The sequence below is a fragment of the Bos javanicus genome, chromosome 2 (assembly GCF_032452875.1).
Source record: "Bos javanicus breed banteng chromosome 2, ARS-OSU_banteng_1.0, whole genome shotgun sequence".
Classification (NCBI taxonomy): Eukaryota; Metazoa; Chordata; class Mammalia; order Artiodactyla; family Bovidae; genus Bos; species Bos javanicus.
In genome coordinates, this window is record NC_083869.1 from 85,310,821 (window position 1) to 85,337,247 (window position 26,427).

Sequence of the window (26,427 nt, forward strand, 5' to 3'; positions counted from 1 at the left end):
TTGAAGACTTCAGATTCTTTTCTCTAACTTTGTAATTGCTCAAGTTTTTATATGGTTTGCCAGATGGTAGTCAGAGGGAAATAAATTAAAAACACTAAATTTAAACAATTTGGCTCCCTCGCTACTGCTTAATATGGAGATTCAAGGAGAAGGTGAAAATTCTCATTACACTGAAATGTGCAGATTATCTGTGTTGTGCATACATATACCCCTTACCTCCACGCATAAATCAGAGGTCACTGCAAGAGAAAACGTAAGAGAAAATGACTCTGTATTGACGCTCTAAAATACTCTCCCGCTTTTCATATTAAAAGCTTTATATGGTCCCTTCACTTGAATAATACATGAGGTGCTCATCTCTTTCATCGGATGGGTTTACAGTTTGATGAATATGTCTTACAGCTGTGGTTTGATGGACATTCATCTCACGCGGGGCTCAGCTATCTAAGAACAGCGAGATCAGTTCAGCCAGCCACTCGCTAGGCAAATGAGGACTCATCTCGGATCCGACTGCATTCATTTGACGGCGAAAGTTATTCTCAGCTGTAACCCCAGGGAGACTAGAAGAATGGATTAATTGCCCTTTCGCTGGTAAAAGGTGTTCCGCCCAGCTACTTAAAGCAAAATCGCATTGTCTTTTCACTGTAGAAGACATTGTTAAGTTTGAATTCCCACTCTTAAAACTCAGAAACGACTGCAGTTTTATTCTCAACGCTCTCTCGTTGAGAAGTACCTACTAATCTGTACACAAGGCAAGAGATAAATTACGCTGAAGAGATCAAAGACAAGAGAGCGGATCCCCCCGGGGTTTTACTCTCGGTCTGGCCATCATGATCAAGGATGAAGAGAGACTTTGTTTTTTTCTTTATTAGGAAAAATGTTTGAGCTCGGTTTTACCATTTTTTTATACTCATTAAAAAAATCTTATTTTCCTATTCAGGAAAATTTGATACTTTCCGTCTTTCTAAAAACATTTTCTTTTCTTGGACTCTGGTCTGCTGTGGGGTGTCAAATGATCCAAAAGCACACGCTCACGGGAAGGAAAAGCTTAACTCTGCAAAGCTGGCGCCGTAGGACCTCCGGGAGCTGAGTGGGCGGAAACTACCTATCCCGGCGTGCCTGGCTCGCGAGCACAATGGAGCCCTGTCGTCATCCGGGTCACGGGGCTGTGCGTTCCGTGCGCGCCGCTGGATTCCGGCTTGGATCCCGCCCGGGGCGGAGGGCCCTGTAGGGCCGGGAAAACTGCGATTCCCGGCATGCCCTGCCACGGGTGCGCCTGCGTACGGGAGCTACCGCGCCGGGGAGCGGGTAGGTATAAAGTGGAGTCTTAGTTCCATGGAAACCAACCTGCCTGCTGCCGGACAGAGCCGCGGGCGGCAGAAGGACTGTTGGGTGAGGCTGCGGGGCCCTGGGAGGTGCGGGGTCCGCGGAGGCGAGTCGGTGGCTCAGATAAGGCCCCCGTCATCTCTCCTGCCGCCCTCTCTCCTCGCTGGCGGAGTTTAGTCTCGCCCTCTAGACCTCAGGACCCTGGGGTTTATGGCACTTCTGCACTGGATTCGGTTGAAAACCGTTTAGGAGCGAGGTTTGCATTGACCTGGCTCCAGCGAGGGAAGGATAGCCACCAGAGAGGGTCTGCCGATAAACCCCAGTACAACTTTTCTTTACATGTTAAGTTGGCGTTATAGGTTCCTGGGAAAACCATTTCGACGTTAATTATTTCTTAGTTTTGCCACCTGTTATCTTCCTTCGCTTGCTTGTTAGCTACTAATTATGTTGGAACAACTTAATTTTTTGCTGAACTATCCCCATTTGCTATCCTCTATATCCCATGTACTGTCCGGCTCTGGAGATAGAAGTGGTTAAGAATCTGACCTTAGGTGAAGCTCGAGTTAATCAGACTTGAAAGTCTCACTGTCATCTTGGAGCGCCCAGGGCTAGGTCTTTGAATCTTTTCTGTACTCTTGTTATCCAGTCTCCACGGCTTTAAAAGCCATGTCTATATTGACAACTTCAAAATGTATATTCCTATTCCACCTTTCTCTGCTGACTCCATATCTATAAGTTCAGTCATGTATTGGGCATCTTTCCTGTTTTAAATTTAACATTTCCAAAACAACTCTTGATCTTTACCCCGAAACTTGTTCTTCCTAATAGACTTTCATTGTCTCAATTAATGACAACACCCTCCTTTCAGTGCTTCCTTTCCCATCTAATCTATAAGCCAAACTTGTCTTGAAAATATGTCTGGACACTGACCTCTTCTTACTTCTTACTGTTCCGTTGTTTAGCACCCTGGTCTAGCCCTTGGCATCTCCCCTGGATTATTGTAGTTGCTTTTCACTGGGTTTTCCTACTTCTGTTGTCTTTCTGCCATCTTTCTGTTGTCTTGGCTACCATCTAGGCAGAGTGATCCAGTTAAAAGTTAAGTTAGATCCCAGCACTTCTCCATTCTAAAACCTCCGAGTGCTCTGAGAATAAAGGCAGACTTTTACAATAGCCTCTAAGTCACTGTGTAACACAGTCCCTCTCACCTCATCTCCCAGTATTCTGTCCTTCACTTGGTCCTCCCCAGTCAAACTGACCTCCTTACTGTTGCAGACCCATCAGACATTCTGACTTAAGGTCTTTGCACTATATTCATTTTTTCTGGACTTTTCTGTCCCCAGATAGCCACATGCACTCCTGCACCTCCTTCACAGGTCTTTCCTTAAATAACATCTCAGCGAGGCTTTCTTTGACCACTTTGTTTAAAACGACAGTCTGTACCACAGCCTCCATCCCATCCTCTTTCCAACTTTTTCATCATCGTACTTACCACAAACAAACTAAACATTTTACTTATGTCTTCAAATGGAATATAAGTTCCAGGAGAGCAAGGAGTTTGTCTCTCTAGATCATTGCTGTATTCCTTGGTGTCAAAACAGTTTCTGGTTCGTGGTGGGCATTCAGGAAATGTTTGTTGAACATATGAGTTAATGAAGATAATATTACTGACCGAATTATTTTTTAGTGATTGTGATAAGCAACACTGCGTCCCTGGCCTGTTTTTGGAACCAACAGCATATAGTTGTAGTTATTGCCACGTATAAGAATGGAGCTCATGTCTGCAAAAGCAAATGTTGCCTTTTCAGAATCACCTGACTTACTAGATATTGCTTATGACATTTGTCTTATTCAAGCCATGCTTTCAGTGAGGTAACCTGAGCTTTTTGAAAATACTTTCCCTAAACATAAGGACAGAACTGTATTAATTTGATAATGACATATTTATGAAAGTAATTGTGAATTAACTTTTTTAAAAAATAAAAGCTTATATCTTAGTATTTTTATTATTGTTGCTATCAGACTTTGCCGGGGTCCAGCCCTGGCTGATCCAGGGAGTTTGAAGCGGGGACGGCGTCGGCGAGGATCAGGATACAATAGCTTCAATTAGATATTAATTAGAGATGTAAAGAGTAATAGAATGAGGATAGCTCAGTAGGAAAATTCAGTGGAGAAAAGAGGCTGAATAGCTTGGTTTATGCGGGAAACCAGTAAAACTTCAAGACAAGAAGCTTGCACTACTTACGTAGGCCGCAGGCGTCCTTCCGTTCTCCCGAAGGAGAGGAGACACTGAGGCCTCCCCGGTCGGATCTTAGAAGCCCAGGCATAATTAGTAAGCGTGGCGGGTTCCGCGCTCCAGATGGAGACTCAGCCAGAGTTGGAGAGAGAGAGTGACATGGGGAGACCAGTATTTCGAGAATCTGATCCCAATTCTTTATTTTCCATGGTCTACTTTTATACACTGAGATGTTATGCAAAAGTCACGTGGGGTCAGCAGTCCTGACTTTTATCAAAGTCAGGTGCTTCATACAAATGTATACAGAGGTCTTAGGGGTGTTACATCATCTTCTGGCCAGGGGGCCTGCTGACAATTTATGACCCTCTCCTTGTGACAGCGGTCAGTCAACCAGGACACTTATTTCTCCAGGGGTGATTATTCTTAAAACAGACGCCACCCAAATAAAGTTACATTCCTATAGGGTGAGGGTGTAGTGAGTTTTAATTAAGGAAAGAATTTACTTAGCCTAAGGTCTAATGTGATTAATACCAAAGGTTAATACTTATTTCTTCTATATATTCATTAATGTGTGTAAGGGCAGGGAATGTGGAGCAACAAACATTGGCTCAACAAATGAAAAACCCTTCACCAATACAATTTCTAATCAGCCCACTATACTTATAGTAATAGTTTTCTAACTTTTCTAAGGAACCTGTTTTTAGAAGGTTTAAAGCATCTTGTGCCTCTCAACGGTTGGGAGGCTGTGAGCAATCATATGTGGCCGGACAAGCCTGTCAGGCAGGCTAGAGAACCTTCAGAGGAGTTTGTAGGTTAAAACACTCTTATCATGCCCAGGAGTTTTTATTAACTGGAGCTCTAAGTTAACTCCTCCAAAAGAGGTGGTGGGGGACAGCCTCCTGTAAAGTCAGAGGTGTAGGTGAGAGCACAAAGTAGTAAAGTAGGCAGGCTCTGGTTATGGGGGTAGACGCTCGAGGATTTCCAGGGGGACTCCTGAGGCTCGATCCCACCTTTGCGTATGTCGAGCCTCCTTCCTCATGACCTTTGCCACGGGCAGAGTGCCTCCTGCTGGCTCCCCGCAAGACTTCAGGACTTAGGATCAAGGCTGCATTCAATGATGTTTACTCCTTTTCAGAAATAGCATAGCACAGATATGTTCAAGCTATATAGTCTCTTTGTTAGAATATTAGCAATTAAAGCTCTTTTCTTGTAAGAGAAGTTATGGCTTCTATCCCCTTATGTTAAAGAGTTGAAAGTCTATTATAACTTAATAACTTACAGAATTGCAAGTCTACTGAATATAAGGTCATAAAGTTCTGGCCACTGGCCTCCAAGTAGCCTGTGGATTGTGTATGAGGGCATGGTATTTCTGTTGCCTTTGGTTGGACCCGCCCGATAAGGGAGGACAGGCAGGGGTAGGAGTATCTGCAGTGAAAGTGAGAGTCTCCCCTGACTCTAAACCTCAGCTCAACAGATTCACTTGATCTCAAGTCCTTCCTTTACTCTTACTCTAATAGGCTCTCAGGGACTTCTTGGTGGGTGTTAAGGCTGTCTTTGCTGTTACTACTGGGCCGTCATTGCTGCTTTGTTTCTGAGGATTCTCCTGACCTTAACATTGTTTGTTTCTGCATGTGGAGAGGGGATGGGGAAGAAGAATTTTCAACTAACCCTGAGACCTGTTTGTAATAAATCCTCCAAGGGATAATTGGCTTGTTTAGTTTTTGAATCAACCTCTTAAATGACCTGAACCTCAGTGATAGAGAATATTTTGGGGACAACGCAGTATATTTCACACAAAAACTAGATCCCCTGCACACCATCAGTTGGTGGCCCAGGCATCTTGATCTCTGCTTCATTAGGATGAGTTTTCTATAAACCTCCTGTCCCTCAGAGGCTGGGGGCCAAGTTTATTCTTCCTTTTTGTTTAAGAGTACTTTTTTCTCTCCAGAAGCCTGAGAAACTCCAGGATAGTTCAGGTTCAGTTGGGTGTGAGCCATGATGCCAATCAAATTCTTACCTAAATGTATATAGACTTTTCTCTTTCCTAAGCAAATGAAGCAACTTGAGTTGTTTTTCATCTTGTTTTTTTGGCTGAATGCATGCACACCCTGTAAAGTAATGTAATGCATTACTTTAATGCGTTTTGTACATACTATGTCTACCTTGAGGAAATAGCAGCAAAACTATGACATTTCAATAATTACATGAAAAAATTTGAAGTAGAAATCTACATCCTACTAAAAAGAGATGAGGAACTCATAGTTTATTTTCTGTATTTTTTTTTCCAAAAATGAACTTTTATATTTGTGTTAGTATTTCTGTCTGACTTCTTTTAATCAGACAATCCTTTTTATTATAACTAGCTCCCTCGGCATAACAAGTTGCCCCCAAAATTGCCCTTCCCTCCCACCTCAGGCACTGCTTGTCATTTCCTTTATCTCCTCCTCCTCCTCATTTCTCTACCAACTATTACCTGGGACTACTCTGTATCCCAGGAATGCTATTGTTACAAGAAACAGGAAAAAATGACTAACGAAAGTTTATCTTTCTCACATAAGCAAAGTTCGGAGGTTACTAGTTTTAAATGTCCGGAGAAGGCAATGGCACCCCACTCCAGTACTCTTGCCTGGAAAATCCCATGGACGGAGGAGCCTGGTAGGCTGCAGTCCATGGGGTCGCTAAGAGTCAGACATGACTGAGCGACTTCACTTTCACTTTTTACTTTCATGCATTGGAGAAGGAAATGGCAACCCACTCCAGTATTCTTGCCTGGAGAATCCCAGGGACAGAGGAGCCTAATGGGCTGCCGTCTATGCGCCTGCACACAGTTGAACACGACTGAAGCGACTTAGCAGCAGCAGCAGTTTTAAATGTTAGGTTAATCTGAGCTACTGTGGCCTTTTCCATGTTCTAAGATGCAGGTGATCCCTGACTCTGTTTATATTTAACAGTGAGGCACTGCATGGCTGACTTTTCTAAGAGCCTTCAGAGCTCTGGGCATCACCCAGGAGGAGGAAAGGACTGGTGCCATCATTTCTGTTCTTTTTATCAGGAAAAAAACATCTTCCCAGAAGCTTCTTGAAAACTGCCTAAAGCCTCACTGGCCAGGATATGTCACATGGATGTGCCAGCTATAAGGGAGGGTGGAGATGTGAACTTTTCAACTTCTTTTGGAGAGAGAGGACAAAGGAGCCAGCTGTCTATCGCAAACCAGATTAAACACCCTTTTCTTACTTTTTCTCACAGCCCTTGGCCTGGTTTATTCTGTGTTGGCAGTAGCCAGACAGCAGGCGAAAGAACGTGGACTGAAGGGTAAATCCGTGTTGTGTTTTTCGTTGCTGCTCCTCCATTTTCTCCCCACCCACTACTATTGGTGGTTCCCCCAACCCTGGCCCTAGGTTCATGGCAGAAGAACCAGTCCTAGGGTTTGTCTTGTGGTTCTTCTATTACCTGAGGAACACTGTCCTTGCTCATGTGGTAACCTGAGCAGGAATCTCGAAATACGGCTTTTTCCCAGAAATGTAGATGAACTTCACTTCACATCTTTGTGTATCCAGAGACTCCACTGATACCTGCCTGTACTTTTGTCTTTCCCTTTAAGAATGCATTGAAAACATAAAAGCTTCTTTATGCCATATCCTTAAGCTGATTGTTAACAGAAAGTCTGTTAAAGAATTCAGAAAGGTTATGTGTGTAAGAAACGCATTGTTTTATAGAGGAGCACAAAGGAGTGAAATCTTGATCAGAAGCATAAAATAAGACTAAAAAGAAAATTTGTACACTTTGACCTTCATCATTCCATTTTCCTTAGCCCCTGGCAACCACCATTCTATTCTGTTTCTATGAAATTGGATTTTTTTTTTTTTTTTGGTTTGGTGTTTGGATTCCATATATGAGTGATATCACACACTTTTCTTTTCCTCTGTCCAGCTTAGTTCACTTAGCACATGCCCTCCAGATTCATCCTGCAAATGGCAGGATGGCCTGTCATGTAGCTGAATAACATTATAAATCACATCTTTATTCATCTACTGATGAATTGTTCCATATCTTGGCTGTTCTAAATACTGGTACAGTGAACATGGAAATGCAGATACCCCTTTAAGATACTAATTTTATTTCCTTCAGATATTTACCCAAGAGTAGGATTGCTGGATCTTCTGGTAGTTCATTTTTAATTTTTTGAGGAATCTCCATACTGTTTTCCATTATGTCTGTACCAGTTTACATTCCCACCAACAGTGCATAAAATTCCCTTTTCTTCACATCTGTGCCAATGTTTGTTGTCTTTTGTTTTTTAAAAAATAGCCATTCTAACAGATGTGAGTTGACTCATTGGAAAAGACTCTGATGCTGGGAGGGATTGGGGGCAGGAGGAGAAGGGGACGACAGAGGATGAGTTGGCTGGATGGCATCACCGACTCGATGGATGTGAGTTTGAGTGAACTCCGGGAGATGGTGATGGACAGGGGGGCCTGGCGTGCTTTGATTCATGGGGTCGCAAGGAGTCAGACACGACTGAGCGACTGAACTGAACAGACGTGAGCTGCTATCTTGTGAGTTTGTTTCCCTGATGATTAGTGATGATGAGCATCATTTCATGTACCTGTTGGCCACCTGTAAACCTTCAATAGAAAAGTGTCTTTTCAGATCCTCTGCCCGTTTTTTAATTGGATTGTTTCTTGGCTACTCTGCTGTATGTGTTCTTTATATACTTTGGATATTAGCCTTTTAATATGGTTTGCAAATATTTTGTCCCATTCTGTAAGTTACCTTTTCAAATAAGAGGATCTAGTGTATAACATGGTGACTATAGTTAAAATGAGATTGTATACTTGACAGTTACTGTGAGAAGATCTTTAAGCATTCTTGCCACAACAAAAAGTTAGCTACATTAACTATACGAGGTTGTTAATTTTGTGGATGTAATTATTTTGATTTTGGTAAACATTCTGTAAAGTATATGTATATCAAATCACATGTACACTTTATATATATTCAATTTCATATTTGTCAACTATGATTTGAGCAAATACCAGGAGATAATGAAGGACAGAGGAGCCTGGCATGCTGCAGTCCATGGGAGTCACAGAGTTGGATGTGAGTTAGCAACTAAACAATAACGTTCCTCAATAAAGTGTTTTCCTTTTATTTAAGTAAAAAGAAATAGAAAAGACTTTCTCTGAGACCTGTAGGGGAAAGATAGAAGGTAATTCTATGATGAAAAAATGTCTTCAATGGCTATAACAATATTACGTTGGCAAGAAGCTCAGTCTTTCCACAGTGCGCCCCCACCCCCGCCATGGTTCTTAAATCCTGCCATCAATTTTAAAACTTACTTAATTCCTTCATTGGTTCCGGGGGACCATCTTCAGTGACTTGAACCTGAGGTAGTCCCCACTTCCATTGCCTGGGAGGTAAGGAGAAGAGAGAGTATGTGATTACACACCAAGCTGGAGAGAAAGATGTGTTAATAATATCCCAAGTGGGGCCTTTGTGAGCACATTCTCATAGGTACAGTATTGCTAGTGATGGTTAAGGTTTACAGTTTGTTCAGTGTAGAAATGTCTGTACAGGATGGAGTTACAGGAAAATGTTCTTAAAGTTTCTACCACTGATCTTGTCATTGAACTTTGGAAATGTGATTCAGTGGTGAGAATGCTTTTAAGTTAATTCTGCTTCTGTAATTAATACCTGAACGAGTAGTGTCACTACTCCCAATTACTCTTGTGTGGTCTTGAGGGAGGAGTCTGGTAATTTGATGTCAGTAGCTTTAGAAGAGTCTTTGCTATGAAGTTAGTTTGCAAGTTATTTTTAAAAGTCACTGCTTCAAGGTATTTGATAAATCTATTTTATGGCAACTGCTCAGAGGTCCCGGAGAAGGCAATTACACCCCACTCCAGTGCTCATGCCTGGAAAATCCCATGGACGGAGGAGCCTGGTAGGCTGCAATCCATGGGGTCGCTAAGAGTCGGACACGACTGAGCGACTTCACTTTCACTTTTCACTTTCCTGCATTGGAGAAGGCAATGGCAACCCACTCCAGTGTTCTTGCCTGGAGAATCCCAGGGACGGGGAGCCTGGTGGGCTGCCGTCTATGGGGTCGCACAGAGTTGGACACGACTGAATCGACTTAGCAGCAGCAGCAGCTCAGAGGTCCAAGTACTGCAGAGTTGTTTTTATCAGAAAGTTTGGATGGCAACATGTTAAAATGAAAATGGCTGGTAATGAAAGAGGTAATAACTCCCTCAGCCAAGTTGTAGATCCTAGTGTATGTCTAATAGTAGCAGACAGGATAGATTGTGATCAGTAGCAAACTACCCAACAATCTGTGGCTTATAACAACGTAAGTTTATTGCTCACTCACACTATGCGTGGGCCACGGCTCTGCTCACGTCATCTTTACTCTGGGATCTAAGCCTATGGAGAAGGCCATATCTGGGATGTTGCTCATCTTACAGAGAAGGGAAAAGAAAGAGCTGATGACAAGTTGGCTCTTAAAATTTCTATGTGTGTCTGTTCAGTTGCTTTAGTCGTGTCTGACTCTTTGTAACTCCATGGACCATAGCTCGCCAGGCTCCTCTGTCTATGGGATTTTCTAGACAAGAGTACTAGAATGGCTTGCCTGCCCTTCTCCAGGGATCTTCCTGACCCAGGGATCAAACCCTCATCTCCTGTGCATCTTCTGCATTGCAGGTGGATTCTTTATGGCTGAGCCACTTGGGGGAGCTCCTTAAAGCTTCTACCCACATTTCATTGACCAAAGCAGGATACATGGCCATTTCCAAGCTAAACAGGACAGGGATATACAATCCTCCACAGGAAGGGGCAGTTGCTATCTTGAACGATAATATAATCAACTACACTAATATTGTAACTTTATTCTCAGGTGCATATGGAAACTACAATGTCCAGACCAGTCCTCTCTCCAACCCGCATCAATGCTACAGCTTCTGAAACATTCACAGTACTTCAGCAAAGGATGAGAATAGTTGAAGAACAGACCAGTTCTCTGAGGGATGACCTAATAATGTTGGACTTTGGTGACAAAAGGTAGCAAATGAAAAATGAACCCTGTAGGTTGAGTTTTGCTTCACTGGTTATAATAAGGAGTCACAGTATGGATGGTTTGGCAGTTGAAATAAGCATTTAGAAAAGAATTGAGAAATAACCATTATGAATAGAATATTAATTAGAAAATATTTGCAAGATAAAGGGTTGTCCTCCTATAATAGAGCTACTACCACTTCTAAACAGGTATTCAAAGTGTGTTATATAAGTGTGTTATATTCAATACTTGATTAAAAACAAATGTAATTATTTACATAATTATAAAAAAATTTGATACTTTTTGTAAAAATAGACTTTGAAATTAGTTAAGATGAACATCTCACTTGATTCATGCCATTAATATGATCTGTATTTTCTTTTTCCAGATTTATGATAAATTAAAAGAGAGGTTTTAAGTCTTAAAAAAGAAATTCATAGTTTAGAATGCTGCTGCTGCTAAGTCACTTCAGTCATGTCCGACTCTGTGCGACCCCACAGACGGCAGCCCACCAGGCTCCCCCGTCCCTGGGACTCTCCAGGCAAGAACACTGGAGTGGATTGCCCTTTCCTTTTCCAATGCGTGAAAGTGAAGTGGCTCAGTCGTGTCTGACTCTTTAGTGACCCCATGGACTGCAGCCTACCAGGCTCCTCCGTCCATGGGATTTTCTAGGCAAGAGTACGAAGTACTCAAAAAAAGAACTGTGTTTTTCCTTTGTTCTATGGAAGAAGTTATTCCCATTAAAAGTTAGATTGTTAAAGGCCTGAAGAATATGGGTGCTTACACAGCCAATATTGAATTTACTGGTGTGATTTTCTTTAAAATTACATATATATATTTCCTGAATGTCTCTTATGAAGATCAAAAATTAGCATGATTGGTGTTACAGCACCTATAGAGTAAATAACTGTTGAGCAGTTAAAAGATTAAAATTGTACCAATGTTGAGTATGTTAGAACAAAATAGGAATTTTTATTATGTCTTTGTTTAAAAATTTTTCTAAGAAGGATGTGAGTATATTGCCTCCATGCTAACTAATTCTTAATTTTATGTTATAGAATTAGCATTTAGCATGTTTTATGTATCACTTGTTTTTACATACAAAGCAAGTTTATGAAAAATCCAGATTAAAACAACCATTAAAATGTCAGTAATTTTTACCCATCCCATACTGGTCTCATTCTCTTTACCTAGTTGTTGTCATTTAGTTGCTAAGTCATGTCTGACTCTTTGTGACCCCATGAACTCTAGCCCACCAGGCTCCTCTGTCTATGGGATTTACCTAATAGTTCTCTCTATAGTTAAGTTTGCAGAGGCTATCAGATATTTGTTAACTAAAGAACTTACTGTTTATTCTCAGTAGAAATGCAACATTGACTCAGTGGTTTCAGTTTCAATTCAGTCGCTCAGTCGTGTCCAACTCTTTATGACCCCGTGGACTGCAGCACACCAGGCCTCCCTGTCCATCAGTCCATCCATCACCAACTCCCAGAGCCTACTCAAACTCATGTCCACTGAGTCAGTGATGCCATCCAACCATCTCATCCTCTGTCGTCCCCTTCTCCTCCCACCTTTAATCTTTCCCAGCATCAGGGTCTTTTCAAATGAGTCAGCTCTTCGAATCAGGTGGCCAAAGTATTGGAGTTTCAGCTTCAACATGAGTCCTTCCAATGAACGTTCAGGACTGATTTCCTTTAGGATGGACTGGTTGGATCTCCTTTCAGTCCAAGGGACTCTCAAGAGTCTTCTCCAACACCACAGTTCAAAAACATCAATTCTTCTGTACTCAGCTCTCTTTATAGTTTAACTCTCATGTCCGTATGTGACTACTGGGAAAACCATAGCCTTGACTAGATGGACCTTTGTTGGCAAAGTAATGTCTCTGCTTTTTAATATGCTGTCCAGGTTGGTCATAAGTTTTCTTCCAAGGAGCAAGCATCTTTTAATTTCATGGCTGCAGTTACCATCTGCAGTGATTTTGGAACACCAAAAAATAAAGTCTGTCACTGTTTCCATCATTTCCCCATCTATTTCCCATGAAGTGATGAGACCGGATGCTATGATCTTAGTTTTCTGAATGTTGAGTTTTAAGCCAACTTTTTCACTCTCCTCTTTCACTTTTATCAAGAGGCTCTTTAGTTCTCCTTCATTTTCTGCCATAAGGGTGGTGTCATTTGCATATCTGAGGTTATTGATACTTCTCCCGGCAATCTTGATTCCAGCTTGTGCTTCTTCCAGCCCAGTGTTTCTCATGATGTACTCTGCATATAAGTTAAATAAGCAGGGTGACAATATACAGCCTTGACATACTCCTTTTCCTATTTGGAACCAGTCTGTTGTGCCATGTCCAGTTCTAACTCAATGGTTGGGATTACTTTATAATATTGTTATATTGGCATCTTTGTCCAGGGGCCAGTTGGAAACTCCAGAATGTTTAGAACAACCTGTAAGCCAGAACATCACTAGACCTATCCAGAATGAGATAATTTGTTCAGGAAAAACAAATATTTTGTGGAAAAACTGTGAGTTCCTGGTCAATCGAATGTGCCGTCTGGAAAGTCTCATCCAGTCCTTGAAGATGAACATCTTCCGTCTGCAAACTGAAAAGGATTTGAACCCACAGAAAACAGGTACAGAGAGAAGAGAATCACCAGAAATTTGGTCCTGTGTGGGTGCTTGATGAGTTTGTGATTCTTTTCCTCACCTTCTTTAAGCTGCTTGATGACCCTTCTGTCCTGTCTGGTAGATTTTCTGAAGGAGAGACTGAATACAATACAGGAGGAGCATTCCAAGGACCTCAAGCTGTTGCAACTGGAAGTGATGAATTTGCGCCAGCAACTGCGAGATGTAAAAGAGGAGGAAGACAAAGCACAAGACGAGGTGCAGAGGTTGACTGCTACTCTGGAGATTGCCTCTGAGACAAAGGTTTGTGTCCAAAGTTCTGGATAACAAATTCACCATTATGTGTTAGCTGGAGAAGGCAACAGACCCAAAAAACTGACTTTTAAAAATAGGTGATGTTGATGTGAGGATTCTTGACATTTGAAATTTATCTCCATTGACAGTGTAAAGCATTGTGTGCTATTAGTAACTGAATATTTATAGAGCTCTTCTATGCGACTTTTGAAGACCCAGAGGTGTGAGGGAGTCTGAGTTCTTCAAAAGCTTATATGCTTCCTTGGAGAAGAAGGCACAGCAGGATACTAAAGAGGAAAAATAAGGGTATAAGAAATACTAAAGGACAACATAGGACAAATGTAAGCCAGTATTGCCAGCTAAGTGTTTTATGTTCAGGTGGGTTTAAGAAGATGTACATGTCTTGTCTAGAACAGATTAGGCTAGGCTTCAAAGAAGAGACAGGACCTGAGCTGAACCTTTAGAAGGTAAAGCAGAGAGGTGTAGACATTTCAAAGAGCACTCACAGAGGCAGCAAAAAATAAAGACTAAGGAAAGAAATTTGTCTTCCCTCCATAGGCCAGGCAGTATAACAGAGATTGTTTTGTTTAAAACATGTTACTTTGCTTAATCTCTGCAAAACCTCCAGGTTAGGGTATTATTGTCCTTATGTTAGTGATAAGAGGACTGGGGCCCAGAGAGAGGTCACTTCTCTGAGATCACACTTCCCTGTATTATTCCTGTATCTCAGATTTGAACCTGCATCTTTCTGCTGGATGCAGTTAGGGGGAGAGGCATAGGCTAGCCTGACCAGAGTGTTTGTGTGCCTGACACACCAGTTTGTGTGAAGTAAGTTGGAAATCAGCTAGGGCTAACTTCATAAAGGATCTCAAAATCAAGAGTAATCAAGTAGTTGGGCTTGGTCTTTGGGGGAGTGACTAAGATTTTTGATAAGAAAGTGTAGTCATGTTCGACTCTTTGCGACCCCATGAACTGTAGCCTACCACACTCCTCTGTCCATGGGATTTTCCAGGCAAGAGTAATGGAGTGGGTTGCCATTTCCTTCTCCAGAGATAAGAAAGTGACATAATGAAAATAAGAAAACTAATCCAGAAATAGTATAGGACAGCAGTCCCCAACCTTTTTGGCACTAGGGAATGGTTTTCTGGAAGACAGTTTTTCCATGGGGATGGTTTCAGGATGATTCAAGCACATTGATTGTGCTACTGATCATCTGTATTTGCAGCTGCTCTCCATTGTTAGCACCACTGCCTCAGCTCCACCTCAGATCATCAGGCATTAGGTTCTCCTAAGAAGCATGCAGCCTAGATCCCTCACATGTGCAGTTCATGGTAGGGTTCATGCTCCTGTGAGAACCTAATGCTGCCGCTGATCTGACAGGACACAGAGCTCAGGCAGTAAGGTGAGTGATGGGGAGCGGCTATAGACACAGTGGAAGCTTCCCTCCCTTACCCAATGCTCACCTCCTGCTGTGCAGCCCAGTTTCTAACACCCCACAGGCCAGTACTGGTCCATGGCCCCAGGGGTTGGGGGTCCCTGGTATGGAGTATCAATTATAGGAGGAGAGACTGGAGACAGGAAAACTGGTTAGGAATCCATTGCATTATTTGAGGCATAGGCCGTATTAGGTCTGAACTACAGTTGTGGCATTTTGAAAAGAAAGGTATGCTGGAATATAGTATTGGGCAGGGGCTCAAGGTAGGGAAGAAGGCATAGATGACTCTGAGGTTTTACATCTTATGAAAGAATGAATAGTGAAAGCTGTGTTTTTCATCCTCAACTCCTAAGCATATCTGAGGCTAGAAGAAATGATGTTTGTTATTTTAGTCTCTAAGTTGTATCCGACTTTTTGTGACCCCCATGGACTATATGCTGCCAGGCTCCTCTGTCTATGGGATTTCCCAGACAAGAATGCTGGAGTGCATTACCATTTCCTTCCCCAGGGGATCTTCCTGACCCAGGGATCAAACCCATGTCTCCTGCCTTGGCAGGCGGATTCTTTACCTTTGAGCCACCAGGGAAGCCTTAGGAGAAATAGAGTACTTTAAAAAAAATAGGAATATATCCCATAAGAAAAATATCTAGCAGTTACCAGGTTTTCTTTCCTCTGATGATTGAATTTAACACAGGAGGTACCTGTGACTAATCATTTTTTAATGATCTAAAAGGGAAAATGATAGAAGTCATGAATCAAAGTAATAAAATAACTTTAAATATCTCATTGTAATAATTTCTTTAGATTCATATTAAGAAGTATTTATAACTGTAGTCAGAATATCTTTTATAGATTTCCCTCAAAAGTCTAGATTTTATATACCTATGGACAGTTTTCCTATCAGATTTTAGAACCTTTTCTACTTCTGTTTTTAGAAGAATGCGGCTATTATTGAAGAGGAACTGAAGACCACGAAACGTAAAATGAACCTTAAAATTCAAGAGGTAAGGTAAAAAGGATGCTGAGGGGGTGGAGGGGGCATTGGAACTGTAGAGGGGGAAGTTAAGAAAGTGAATAGAGTGAGAAGAAACCACTGAAGAAGAAAATGTGACTATCAGGAAGATTTTTAAAATATGCTGCTTGAAGTTATACCTGCGTTAATATGACATTAAGACTTCCTTTCACCTCAATAATGCCATAAAAACTGAAATAAAAAATAAGTGCTCTCTGAGTCAGGAGGGAAACAGTAACCATGGAACTCATGCAGTTGCCCGTCCACTAGTTAGTGGACCCCTTCACACAAAGACCTTTTACATTAACTTAATGTTTAAAATAAAAAGCTTTTAATAAGTCTGCTCATCTAATTTTACCTTATAACTTTCAGCCTCTATTTAAGTAGATAACAGATTGGAATTATGAAGTAGGTGGCTACTAAAAGTTGTTGGACTAAAAATCTGCAGCTGAAAACAGTGGGAAGAGTCAGAATTACTAACTCAATACACCCTGACAGTGTCCTAAAAACCTCAGTATCCCCTGACAGAATAATTGACATTAGTCCAAATCAAAAGGATCAAATTATATTTAAAATATTCTGTTCTACAAAACAGAAATAGATATAGTATTTTAAAAATTATAAATTTTAGTGTGCTTAAGGTGGTAAGTGTAGCTATATCTGGAACATTCTCTTATGTGAAGTGCTTTATTTATCAGTAATTGCTGACAAAAGCGTTCTTGTTCATTGCTGGAATATATTGTTTCACATTAAAAAAAATACTTTGGATATTTTAATAGACTTTTTTGAGCTGTTTTAAGTTTTTAGAAAAATTGCACATAGGCAGAGTTCCCATATACCCTTTCTCCCCACCCCCAGAGTTTCTGTTATTATTAAACATTTTGTATTAGTCTGGTGCCTTTGATTTGTTATATTTGATTATGAACCAGAATTGATACATTATTACTAAGTCCACAGTTTAGATTGTTTCATTTTTTAATTTATTACAGTATACAAAAGAGTTTCACTTCACTGCCCTAAAAATACCCTCTGCTTTACACACTCATCACCACCACCCTCTTTTTCCCAAGCACCTGGCAGCTACCAATGTTTTCATTGTCTCTGTAGTTGGAATCATACAATATGTTGCCTTTTTGGACTGCCTTCTTTCACTTATTTAAGCATATGCATTTAAATTCTCCATGTCTTTTCATTGTTTAATAGATCATTTATTTTTATCACTGAAGAAAAATCAATTGTCTGGATGTACCAAAGTTTATCCCTTCACCTACTGAAGGATGTCTTGGTTCCTTCCAAGTTTAGCAATCATGAATTGCTATAAACATTCATGTGCAGGTCTTTTTTTTATTTTGGGACATGTTGTTAACTTGTTTGGATAAATACCTAGGAGCATGATTGATGGATCCTATGGTAAGCTTGTGTTTAGATGTCTAAAAAACTGCCAACCTGCCCTGCAATGACTGTACCATGTTGCGCTTCCACCCGCAATGAAAGAGAGTTCCTACTGTCCCACATCCTCACCAGTGTTTTGAGTTTTTACCATTCTAATAGGTGTATGTATAGTAGTATTTTGTTTTAATTTTCAGTTCCCTGATAATGTGATTATTTAGCATCTTTTCATATGTTAATTTGCCATCTGTTTATCTTATTTGGTGAGGTATCTTAGACCATTTCCCCATTTACAGCTGGGCCTTTTTTTTTTTTTAATCTTATTGTTGAGTCTTAGGACTTCCTTTTATATTTTGGATACCAGTCCTTTATCCATATGTGTTTTACAAATATTTTCTCCCAATCCATAGTTTGTCTTTTCTCTTAACAGTGTCTTTTGCAGAGCAGAAGCTTTTCATTTTAATAAAGTTCAACTTACCACTTTTTTCATGGATTATACTTTTGGTAATTATATCTAAAATATTGCCAAACCCATAGTCACCTAGATTTTTCTGCAGTATTATCTTAGAAGTTGTATAGCTTTGCATTTTACATTTAGGTTTTGAATTGCTAATTTTGTGAAAGGTGTAAGGTCTGTATCTAGATTCTTTATATGAGTTTGTGTATGTCCAGTGGATCCAACACCAATTTGTTGAAAAAACTATCCTTTCTCCATTGGATTGCCACTTAGTGTTGTTTTTTTTATTGGAAAAGTCTTAATTCTTGGTGCTGTGGTAAAATCTTGAATTTTCGTTGAACTTGTTGAGGACCTAAGAAGGACTGTATGAGTCAAACATGAATGTCTTGAGGGTATGTGGAGCAAGGAGGATGTATTCTGCTGGGGCTACCACACACTGCCACACATTAGACTTAAACAATGGAAGTTTTTGTCTCACTGTTCTGGAGGCAACAAGTCCAGGATGAAGATATCAGCAAGCTTGGTTTTTTCTTGAGTCCTTTCTCCTTGGCTTGCAGGTGGCTGCCTTTTTCTCTGTGTCCTCACATGGTCTTTTTTCTGTGCACACATCCCTGGTGTCTCTGTGTACAGATTTCCTCTTATAAGGACACCAGTCACGTTGGATTGGGCCCACCTCAGTGACCTCATTACTGAAATGACCCTTTAAAGGCTTTATCTCCATTTATGGTCATATTTTGAGATACTGGGGTTATGGCTTCAACATGTGGATTTTGGGGGGATACAGTTCAACCCATAACAGAGCTATACGAAGAATAGAGTAAATGCAGTATATATCCTTTCTAAGAGATAAATATATATATAAAATCTGATTCTGATAAACATGAAATAGATTAACTGATTGCCCTTAATAAAGCTTTAGGAATGAGTATCTCAGTAGTATAATTGTCAAATAAAGATTCCTTTTCTAAGGCACTTAAATTATATCTTGAGCAAATTATACTGTATAATTTGATGTAGAGCTTAGAAGAGTATATGATGCTTCTCTTAAATTATAAAGTGGTTGTAATCTGATACTAAAATAGAACCTGAAAAGTACAGCCAAAGGCAAAAACTATGACTCATTCTTAAATAAAACTAATATTTAACTGATCATTGGTTAAGGAAGGAATTTTGAAACTTGAAGGAACAGGATTATTAAAAGCTCAGTTGGTTTGACTATATAAAAATTAAAATCTTATACATGTAAAAAAACAAAACAATGAAATTAGACAGTTAATATCGTACCTTTTAAAGAACTTTAAATGACTTTGAAAACCTCAAAATCAGTGGGCAAAGGATGAGAACAGTTCAGAAAATATGTGAAGAATTAATAACCATATTGGAAAATTTTAATCTCACTAGGAGCCAAAGAAATGAAAAAAGTATTAAGATATTGCCTTTTATTTATTAGATTAGCAAAGATTTAAGAATGTGATAATTTCTAGTGCTGATGGCATTTATCCAAATACTACTGATAAGAAAGTAAGATTGGAAGAATAATTACAAAATGTATGAAAAGTCTAAAATAGTGTTTATACTTTTAACCTAGTAATTCCTTTTGTAGGATTTATCTCAAGGAAATAATGAGCAATTCAGTGAAAGGTTTATTCGCAATCATGTTCAGCAGAGCAGTATGGAATAGCAAGACACTGGAAATGTCCAGATGTTCAGTATTAGGTGTATGTTAAGAAAATCATAGAACATTTCCAAAACAGTCTATCTTGTAACAGTTTCATATCAACATACTTTTCATCCTTTTCACTTTAAAAAACTTTAAAACTGTAAACTACACCGTCCTTCAAAAAGACACTTATAAATTACATATGTACAATGTAGAAAAGAGTTATAAAATATACTCAAGTTGTCTTTACTGGGGTTTAAAAATAGAATTTCTTTCAATTTATTATCAGTTTATAAAAGGAATGCATGCATGCTCAGTTGCTTCAGTCACGTCTGACTCCTTGCGACCCCATGGACTGCAGCCCCCAGGCTCCTCTGTCCATGGAGATTCTCCAGGCAAGAATACTGGAGTGGGTTGCCATGCCCTCCTCCAGGGGGCTTCCCCACCCAGGAATTGAACCGGAGTCTCCTGTATTGACCACTAGTGCCACGTTCAGTTTCCATTTGAATTGGAAAGAAGGAAAAAAAAAACTTAACCTTCTTTGTATCTTTATCTGACTTATAGTCATTTATGGATAGAAATAAGATCAGTGTACCCAAATTCTTGAATGCTGTTTTTATCTGCTACTTAGCAACTACTTCATTATTTTTTCTGATCTTTAAATTCTAACACAAAAAAATCCAATACATAATTAAAACAGCTTTCAGAGAAATGGTTATAATATTATGGGATAAAAAACACATACACATATATAGATGAAGAAATCAAATTATAGAAAAATAGAGTTAAAATACAGAAAATACATAAGACGTATTTGTGTTTTTCAAACTTCTGACATATTTTACACAGCAGCATACACAGACGTTTCATGAAGTGGTACTCACTACTTGCTGTGTGCTCCAGTATTTTCTTTGTGTTCTTTTTTGCCCACCTTTTCAAATGCTTCTTGCAACTTACAAATGAGTCTTGACTGCAGTTTGGAAAACAGACTTACATAGTAGGAAGGTGAGGGTAACAAATTTGACCCTGCATTTCTTAGAAAGTTAACCATTAGGGAGAAACAAAAACATGTTTTTGGGCAGTCATAACTGTATGAAGAATGGAAGTGAGATGGTATGTCTATAAACTTTTCATGGTGACTTTGATCTTTGTTAAACTGCTGTGAAGTTCCCTTGGTCTCACCTAACTGCAGTGTTACTCTGTAGCTAAGGAGACAACTGTCCCAGGAGAAGCACCTACGGGAATCTCTTGAGAAATCTGGATCAGCCTTGCTACTGAGAATACAAGAAATGGAAGCAACAGTGGAGGTGGAACGGAAACAGGTAGTGAGATTTTCTCTCCTTGTTTATGTTGGGGAAGTGAAACCAAAAGGGAAAAGCCCGTGTTTTGGCTACAAACCTATAGTTTTGCTTATTTCCTCTAGATTTATTAAATTCTTTCCTTTAGTAATCCGCTATTAACACTCTTACTACAACTTAAAAAATTTTAGTCCAAAATAAGCACTCTAATGCCGTTCAGTCCAATACTCTTACCTTATGAATGGGGAAGCAAAGGACAAAGAAGTTATTATGTGTCAGGGTTTATAGAGGTGAACTGTTAGCTCCTGGGAGGGAATCATTCCCCTACCACATACTCTGTGTTCCAGGAATTGACTTTGGAAGGTATTGCCCTAGTCTCGTATTATATGTACATGATGTAGATAGAAAAGAAGGATTAAACTGAGCTGACATTTGAAGCAAAGAATACCAGTAAGTCAAGTAATCAGGAATGTGTTTACATGGCTGTTTTCAGTTCTCGTTATCTATTTTAGCATAATATTTTTGCCTCCAAAAGTTGTTATTTGAAGTACCTATATGTATGGCTCAAGATTGTAAAGAATCTGCCTGCAGTGCCAAAGACCCAGGTTTGATCCCTGGGTGGGAAAGATTCCTTGGAGAAGGGAATGGCCACCCACTCCAGTATTCTTGCCTGGAGAATTCCACAGACAGAGGAGCCTGGCAGGCTCCAGTCCATGGGATCGCAAAGAGTCAGACATGACTGAGTTTGTCACTCAAGTTCACTCACGCATATGTAATTTCAGTTCAGTTCAGTTCAGTTGCTCAGTCGTGTCTGACTCTCTGCGACCCCATGAATCGCAGCACACCAAGCCTCCATGTCCATCACCAACTCCAGGAGTTAATTTAGGAGATTCTAAATTACAAGCACCCAAGGCAATCAGTAGCTTCAGATCCTAATACCTATAATTAGATTATGTAATGTTTATTATTTTAAGCAGTACTGTCCCTAACAGTGGAATTATTTAAAGGATTCTACTTAAGGAATTTGCAAATGATCCGTTATTGCTATAATTTATACTGCCAATATAGAGGCCAGTAACCACATGTGGTTATTTACATTTAAATTAGTTTAAATAAAAGTAAAGGTTCCGTGCCTCACGCTGGCCACATCTCGAGTGCTCAGCAGTTGGTCCTGAGCTGGTGCCTGCTGTGTCTCCTGGATGGCCCCACTGTAGGATGCTGTACTCTGCTGAGATCTTGAACATAAAAATCCTGCTTCTTCCTCCAGTAACGTTCAGAAAATCTGCTTTACACCTGTGCTGTAAGATAGCTTAAAAGGAGTTTTTTTTTTTTTTTTTTTTGCACAATTTCAGGTGCAAATTTTGCAGGAGAACTGCATTGCCCTACGCAGTTCTATTCAGACCACCCAGGAACTACTGGCACAGGAGCAGCAACAGAAAGGAGAGTTGGAGACCGCTTCCTCACAGCTCAAGTCTGACCTAGGTATGAAAACGGATGCTGGAAACTTCACTTTTGTTAGTTTGTTGAGATTTTGTGCAAAAGCTTTCAAGATTCCAAATTCTTGTAGTGGCCAGTGATACTGGTATTCCCACAGAATGTAAAAAATTGCTGACTTTCTTTCTGTCCATGGCACTGAGGGGAAGAAACTAGAATTTGACCCTCTTAATTTTAAACTAATTATTTAGATTTTTACCAAGTTTATTTAATTGTTTGTGGACTTGGGACTGTTTGGGTTCTATTCAATGCTATCTAGATTGAATGTTGGGTTATAGAGTGCTAATAAGAGAATGAGGCCATTAATCCTTGCTGAGTTACTGATTCTAACCATTTATCATGTCAGACTCTCCATTCTTCAGGTTATCAGTCTATTTTGGTGAACTTATATTTGTAGAAATGGATGGTTGTAAGGTACTATAGACAGAGCTTAGATTAACTTGTTTAACATTTGTTTTTTTTTAAAGAGTCCTTAAAGATGCAAAGCTAGAAAATGGAAGTGTCTAGACTTGATCCCAGGGTGCTTGGAGACATGTTTCTTCCAATCCAACATCCTTTATCAGACTGCTGTTTGTTAATATATAATTATAAAGGCAGTTTTCAAAGAGATCTCACTGTAGAAATCAGAGTTCCAGTGCAGTGCCTCACAAGTGAATAACACTTCATGGTTTAAATAGGGCTTTCATAAAAATTATCTCAGGTAATACACAAAACTACCTATACTTTCCAGAGTTACAGGATGAATAAATAGTGAAGTGAGACCTAAACTGGATCTTCTAACTCCAAACCCAATGTTCTTGTTATTGCGGCTTCTACAGTGTGGCTGTAATGAGGGTGAGGAAAGAGAAATGAAATTAAAAAAAAAAAAATAGAGCAAAGAGTAATCCATTTAATGGTTTTACTTGCTGCTTTTAGCAGAAGGTACTCTTTTGCCATATAGTTGTCAAGTAGTGAATTATTCTGTGAAGTTCTCACTGATAATGCTCCAGAATAAGTTTCTGTCTTCCTATGATTGCATACTTAAAAAAACACAATTACATTTTATGATACTATGAGTATCCCATTTGAGCCTTACAGCAAACTTGTGAGAAAGATAAAATATACCTCATTCTACAGAAGAATAAAAGATGTATATTGAAGGACCCCCAATAAATAGAATAGCTGGGACTAAAATACAGATCTTTCTGTTATATTAGTTGTCCTTCTGATTAAGTGATTTTTAAAAAATGTTTCTTTCTTGATAGATTAATGCTTTCCTTTTGAATTTTTAAAGAATATATGAAAGACCATTAAAAACATTAAGATTAGAACAACAGTAATTCAAACTAACATAAAGAAAAAGAGACCTGTCTCAATACCAGCTATATGCTTCATATTGAATAATAGATGTTTTACATGCATGCAATTTTATTACTCAAAAATACAAATATTGATAGTTATTATAACTAGATTAGTAAAAGGAATGCCTTTAGATATTTGCTTCAATGGATTTTAAAATGTACCTTTTTATTATTAGCAATAAATATGTATATATATGTGTGTGTATATGTGTGTGCATGAATACACACACACTAAAGTGATTACATTGTTCTCCTAAATAGAATAAACTTTGATTCTTTCTTTGAGTAGTGGATTTCCAAGATAGATCATATAGTTTACCTTTTTGATCCTTCACATACGTTAAATTAGACTTTATTTAAAATAAGTCTTGAACTCAATTTCAAGAAGTATACTTTTCCTGAGTATATCGTAAATGTGAATTTTTATATGTTTTATAATTTTTCTGGCTTTAAATACTTAAGTGACAAAATTAATAGATCTTTATGAATTTTCTGTGAAGCCAAATATTAATCTCAGAAGAGTTTACGTATTTTGGCTACTAGTATATCAAGGGCTTCCCTGGTGGCTCGGTGGTAAAGAATCTGACTGCTAATGCAGGAGACTCGGGTTCCATCCCTGGGTCGGGAAGATCCCCTAGAGAAGGAAATGCCAAACTATTTGCCTATTTTTGTCTTTGGTTTTCTCTTCACTATATATACAGACTCTCTGAGTGGTTTCAAATCGCCCCCCACCCCCACACACACACCTCAAATCATCCTCCTGAGTTCCAGATGGTATCTTACTGCCAACTAATCATCTATATTTAGATACCTTACAAATACCTCAAAACACATGATGAAAGCTTAAGTGTTGGAGTCATTATTACTCATTATATCTCCCAAACCTGCTGCTTGCCCTGAATTCTGTATTTCATTAGATCCACCATCCACTCCGCTGTCCAGGGCGGCACACTAGATAATTTTCTTGACTCATCTGTTGCCTTCGCCTCACTGGTCAGTCACCAAGTCCTGACAATCTTCTGCTTACTCTTCTACATTCCCATTGTCATTACTTTAGAGCCGCTTTCATTGTTTTACACTTTGGTTACTGCAACAGCTACTAAACTGATCTCCCTGTTTTTATGGAGTCTTCGTCAGAGTAATCTAACAAAACAGCTTTTGATCGTTTGCCTCGCCGGCTTGAAATCCCTCAGAAACTTGTCATTATCTGTGTATTGAGCAAAATGTGGCCTCATTTACCATTGCATGTGACTGTGGACTAGTTTTCCATGATTTAGTTTCAAGTCTATAAAAACATGATAGAAATACGGGCGTTCTGCTTATTTCTGCAAAATACAGACTAAAAATCTTTTTTAAAAAATGAAAATTTCTCAGGCGAAAAAATACCATGTTATCTCAATATAGTTGTAAGTTATTAACATCTTAGTTATGTGAACTTTTTGTCTTTAGTTTCTAGAGACGACATCATTTCCAAGTTGGTTGAAGAAAATAAGGTAAATTTAGAGCTTTAGAGTACAGAGGTTTTCTTTCATCTCTTCACTAAGTAATATTTCCTCATTCATGTTGGTTTATAGTCCTTCTGATTCTTCTAAAATCTTTATTAAAAGTTTCAGTGTATATGAGTTTATATCCAGAACTGTTATCAACTGGATATTATTAAATAAATTATTTCATGCAGATTATTAGAATTTGAAAAAAGGTAAATTGGCAAAAATAAGATGTATTTGCATTTTATACCTATTGTCAATGAACTGTAATGAAGTTTTTTTAATAATATGTAAGAAATATTAACTATTTTTGTTGATGGCTGCTCAGTATCATGAATGTATGTACTTAATACTGCTGAACTAAACAAACTTGATACGTAAATATTTTTAAGTGAACTGTACACTTAAAAATGGTAAAAATGAGTATAGTTCCCTGTGCTATGTATATAGTAGGTCATTTTTGATTGTTATTTTATGTTAATCCCAACCTCCTAATTTATCCCTCCCCACCCTTCCCCCATAAGGGAAAATCTGAAAAAGAATGTGTATATTATTATATATATTCTTATTATATATGTATATATTATTGTATACATAATATATATACATTATATATACATATATTACTATATAATATGCGTGTATATAATATAAACATAATATATATATTATGTATATATTGTATATATTAACATTATATATATAATATATAGTATCAATGTTATATATAGAATTATATATATAATTAACCATTTATAATTAACCATTAATATATAATATAGAATGTTAATATATATTAACATTTTTATATAACTAAATATATAACATTTATATATAACTGAATAAATATATAACATTTATATATAACTGAATCACTAAAACTAACAATATTGTTAAATCAACTATACTTCAATTTAAAAAAGACATTTCATTAAAAAGATTTTAAAAGTGGTTAAAATGATAAATCTTGTTATGTGTATTCTACTACAATAAAATAAAAAAGATAGAAATAAATGTTACTACCTTTATATCTTAAAATATTTCTAAATCAGTCTCATGGTGTAGATGTTATATGATGTTTACTTGATGCTTCTTCTGGAAAACTAGAAAAGTGAAGGAAGAGGACTTAGACTTTGTTCATCCCCATTAGACTTAAGTACTGGTTAGGTAGACCATCCCACAACTCACATCCCTGTCACCTTCCCTCATCTGAAAGGGAACATTTTTTTCACAGAATGAAGGCACTTTCTTCTGCTCCACAGGTATTCCTTGATGAAAATATCTTCCCCTACTTACAATTTGAAAAGATCCTTGCATCTGTTTCTTTGAAAT

The 26,427-nt window shown here is 38.7% G+C and overlaps 1 protein-coding gene across 5 annotated transcripts in view; it reads left to right on the forward strand.

Moving 5' to 3' along the window:
* The first annotated feature begins 1,088 nt into the window (after window positions 1–1,088).
* CCDC150 (coiled-coil domain containing 150) overlaps window positions 1,089–26,427 on the forward strand; it is a 90,863-nt gene continuing 65,524 nt past the window's right edge. For 2 of the 5 annotated variants that reach the window (XM_061440797.1, XM_061440825.1), the window contains exons 1-8: window positions 8,563–8,659; window positions 10,449–10,612; window positions 13,017–13,237; window positions 13,354–13,532; window positions 15,894–15,962; window positions 20,682–20,798; window positions 22,127–22,256; window positions 25,058–25,101. In XM_061440797.1, the coding sequence (XP_061296781.1) occupies window positions 8,627–8,659; window positions 10,449–10,612; window positions 13,017–13,237; window positions 13,354–13,532; window positions 15,894–15,962; window positions 20,682–20,798; window positions 22,127–22,256; window positions 25,058–25,101 (957 nt within the window). In that variant the 5' untranslated portion in view covers window positions 8,563–8,626. Of the gene's footprint in view, window positions 1,309–6,498; window positions 6,872–8,561; window positions 8,660–10,448; window positions 10,613–13,016; window positions 13,238–13,353; window positions 13,533–15,893; window positions 15,963–20,681; window positions 20,799–22,126; window positions 22,257–25,057; window positions 25,102–26,427 lie in introns of those variants that run through there. The other 3 variants (XM_061440834.1, XM_061440806.1, XM_061440816.1) reach the window with 3 other exon arrangements.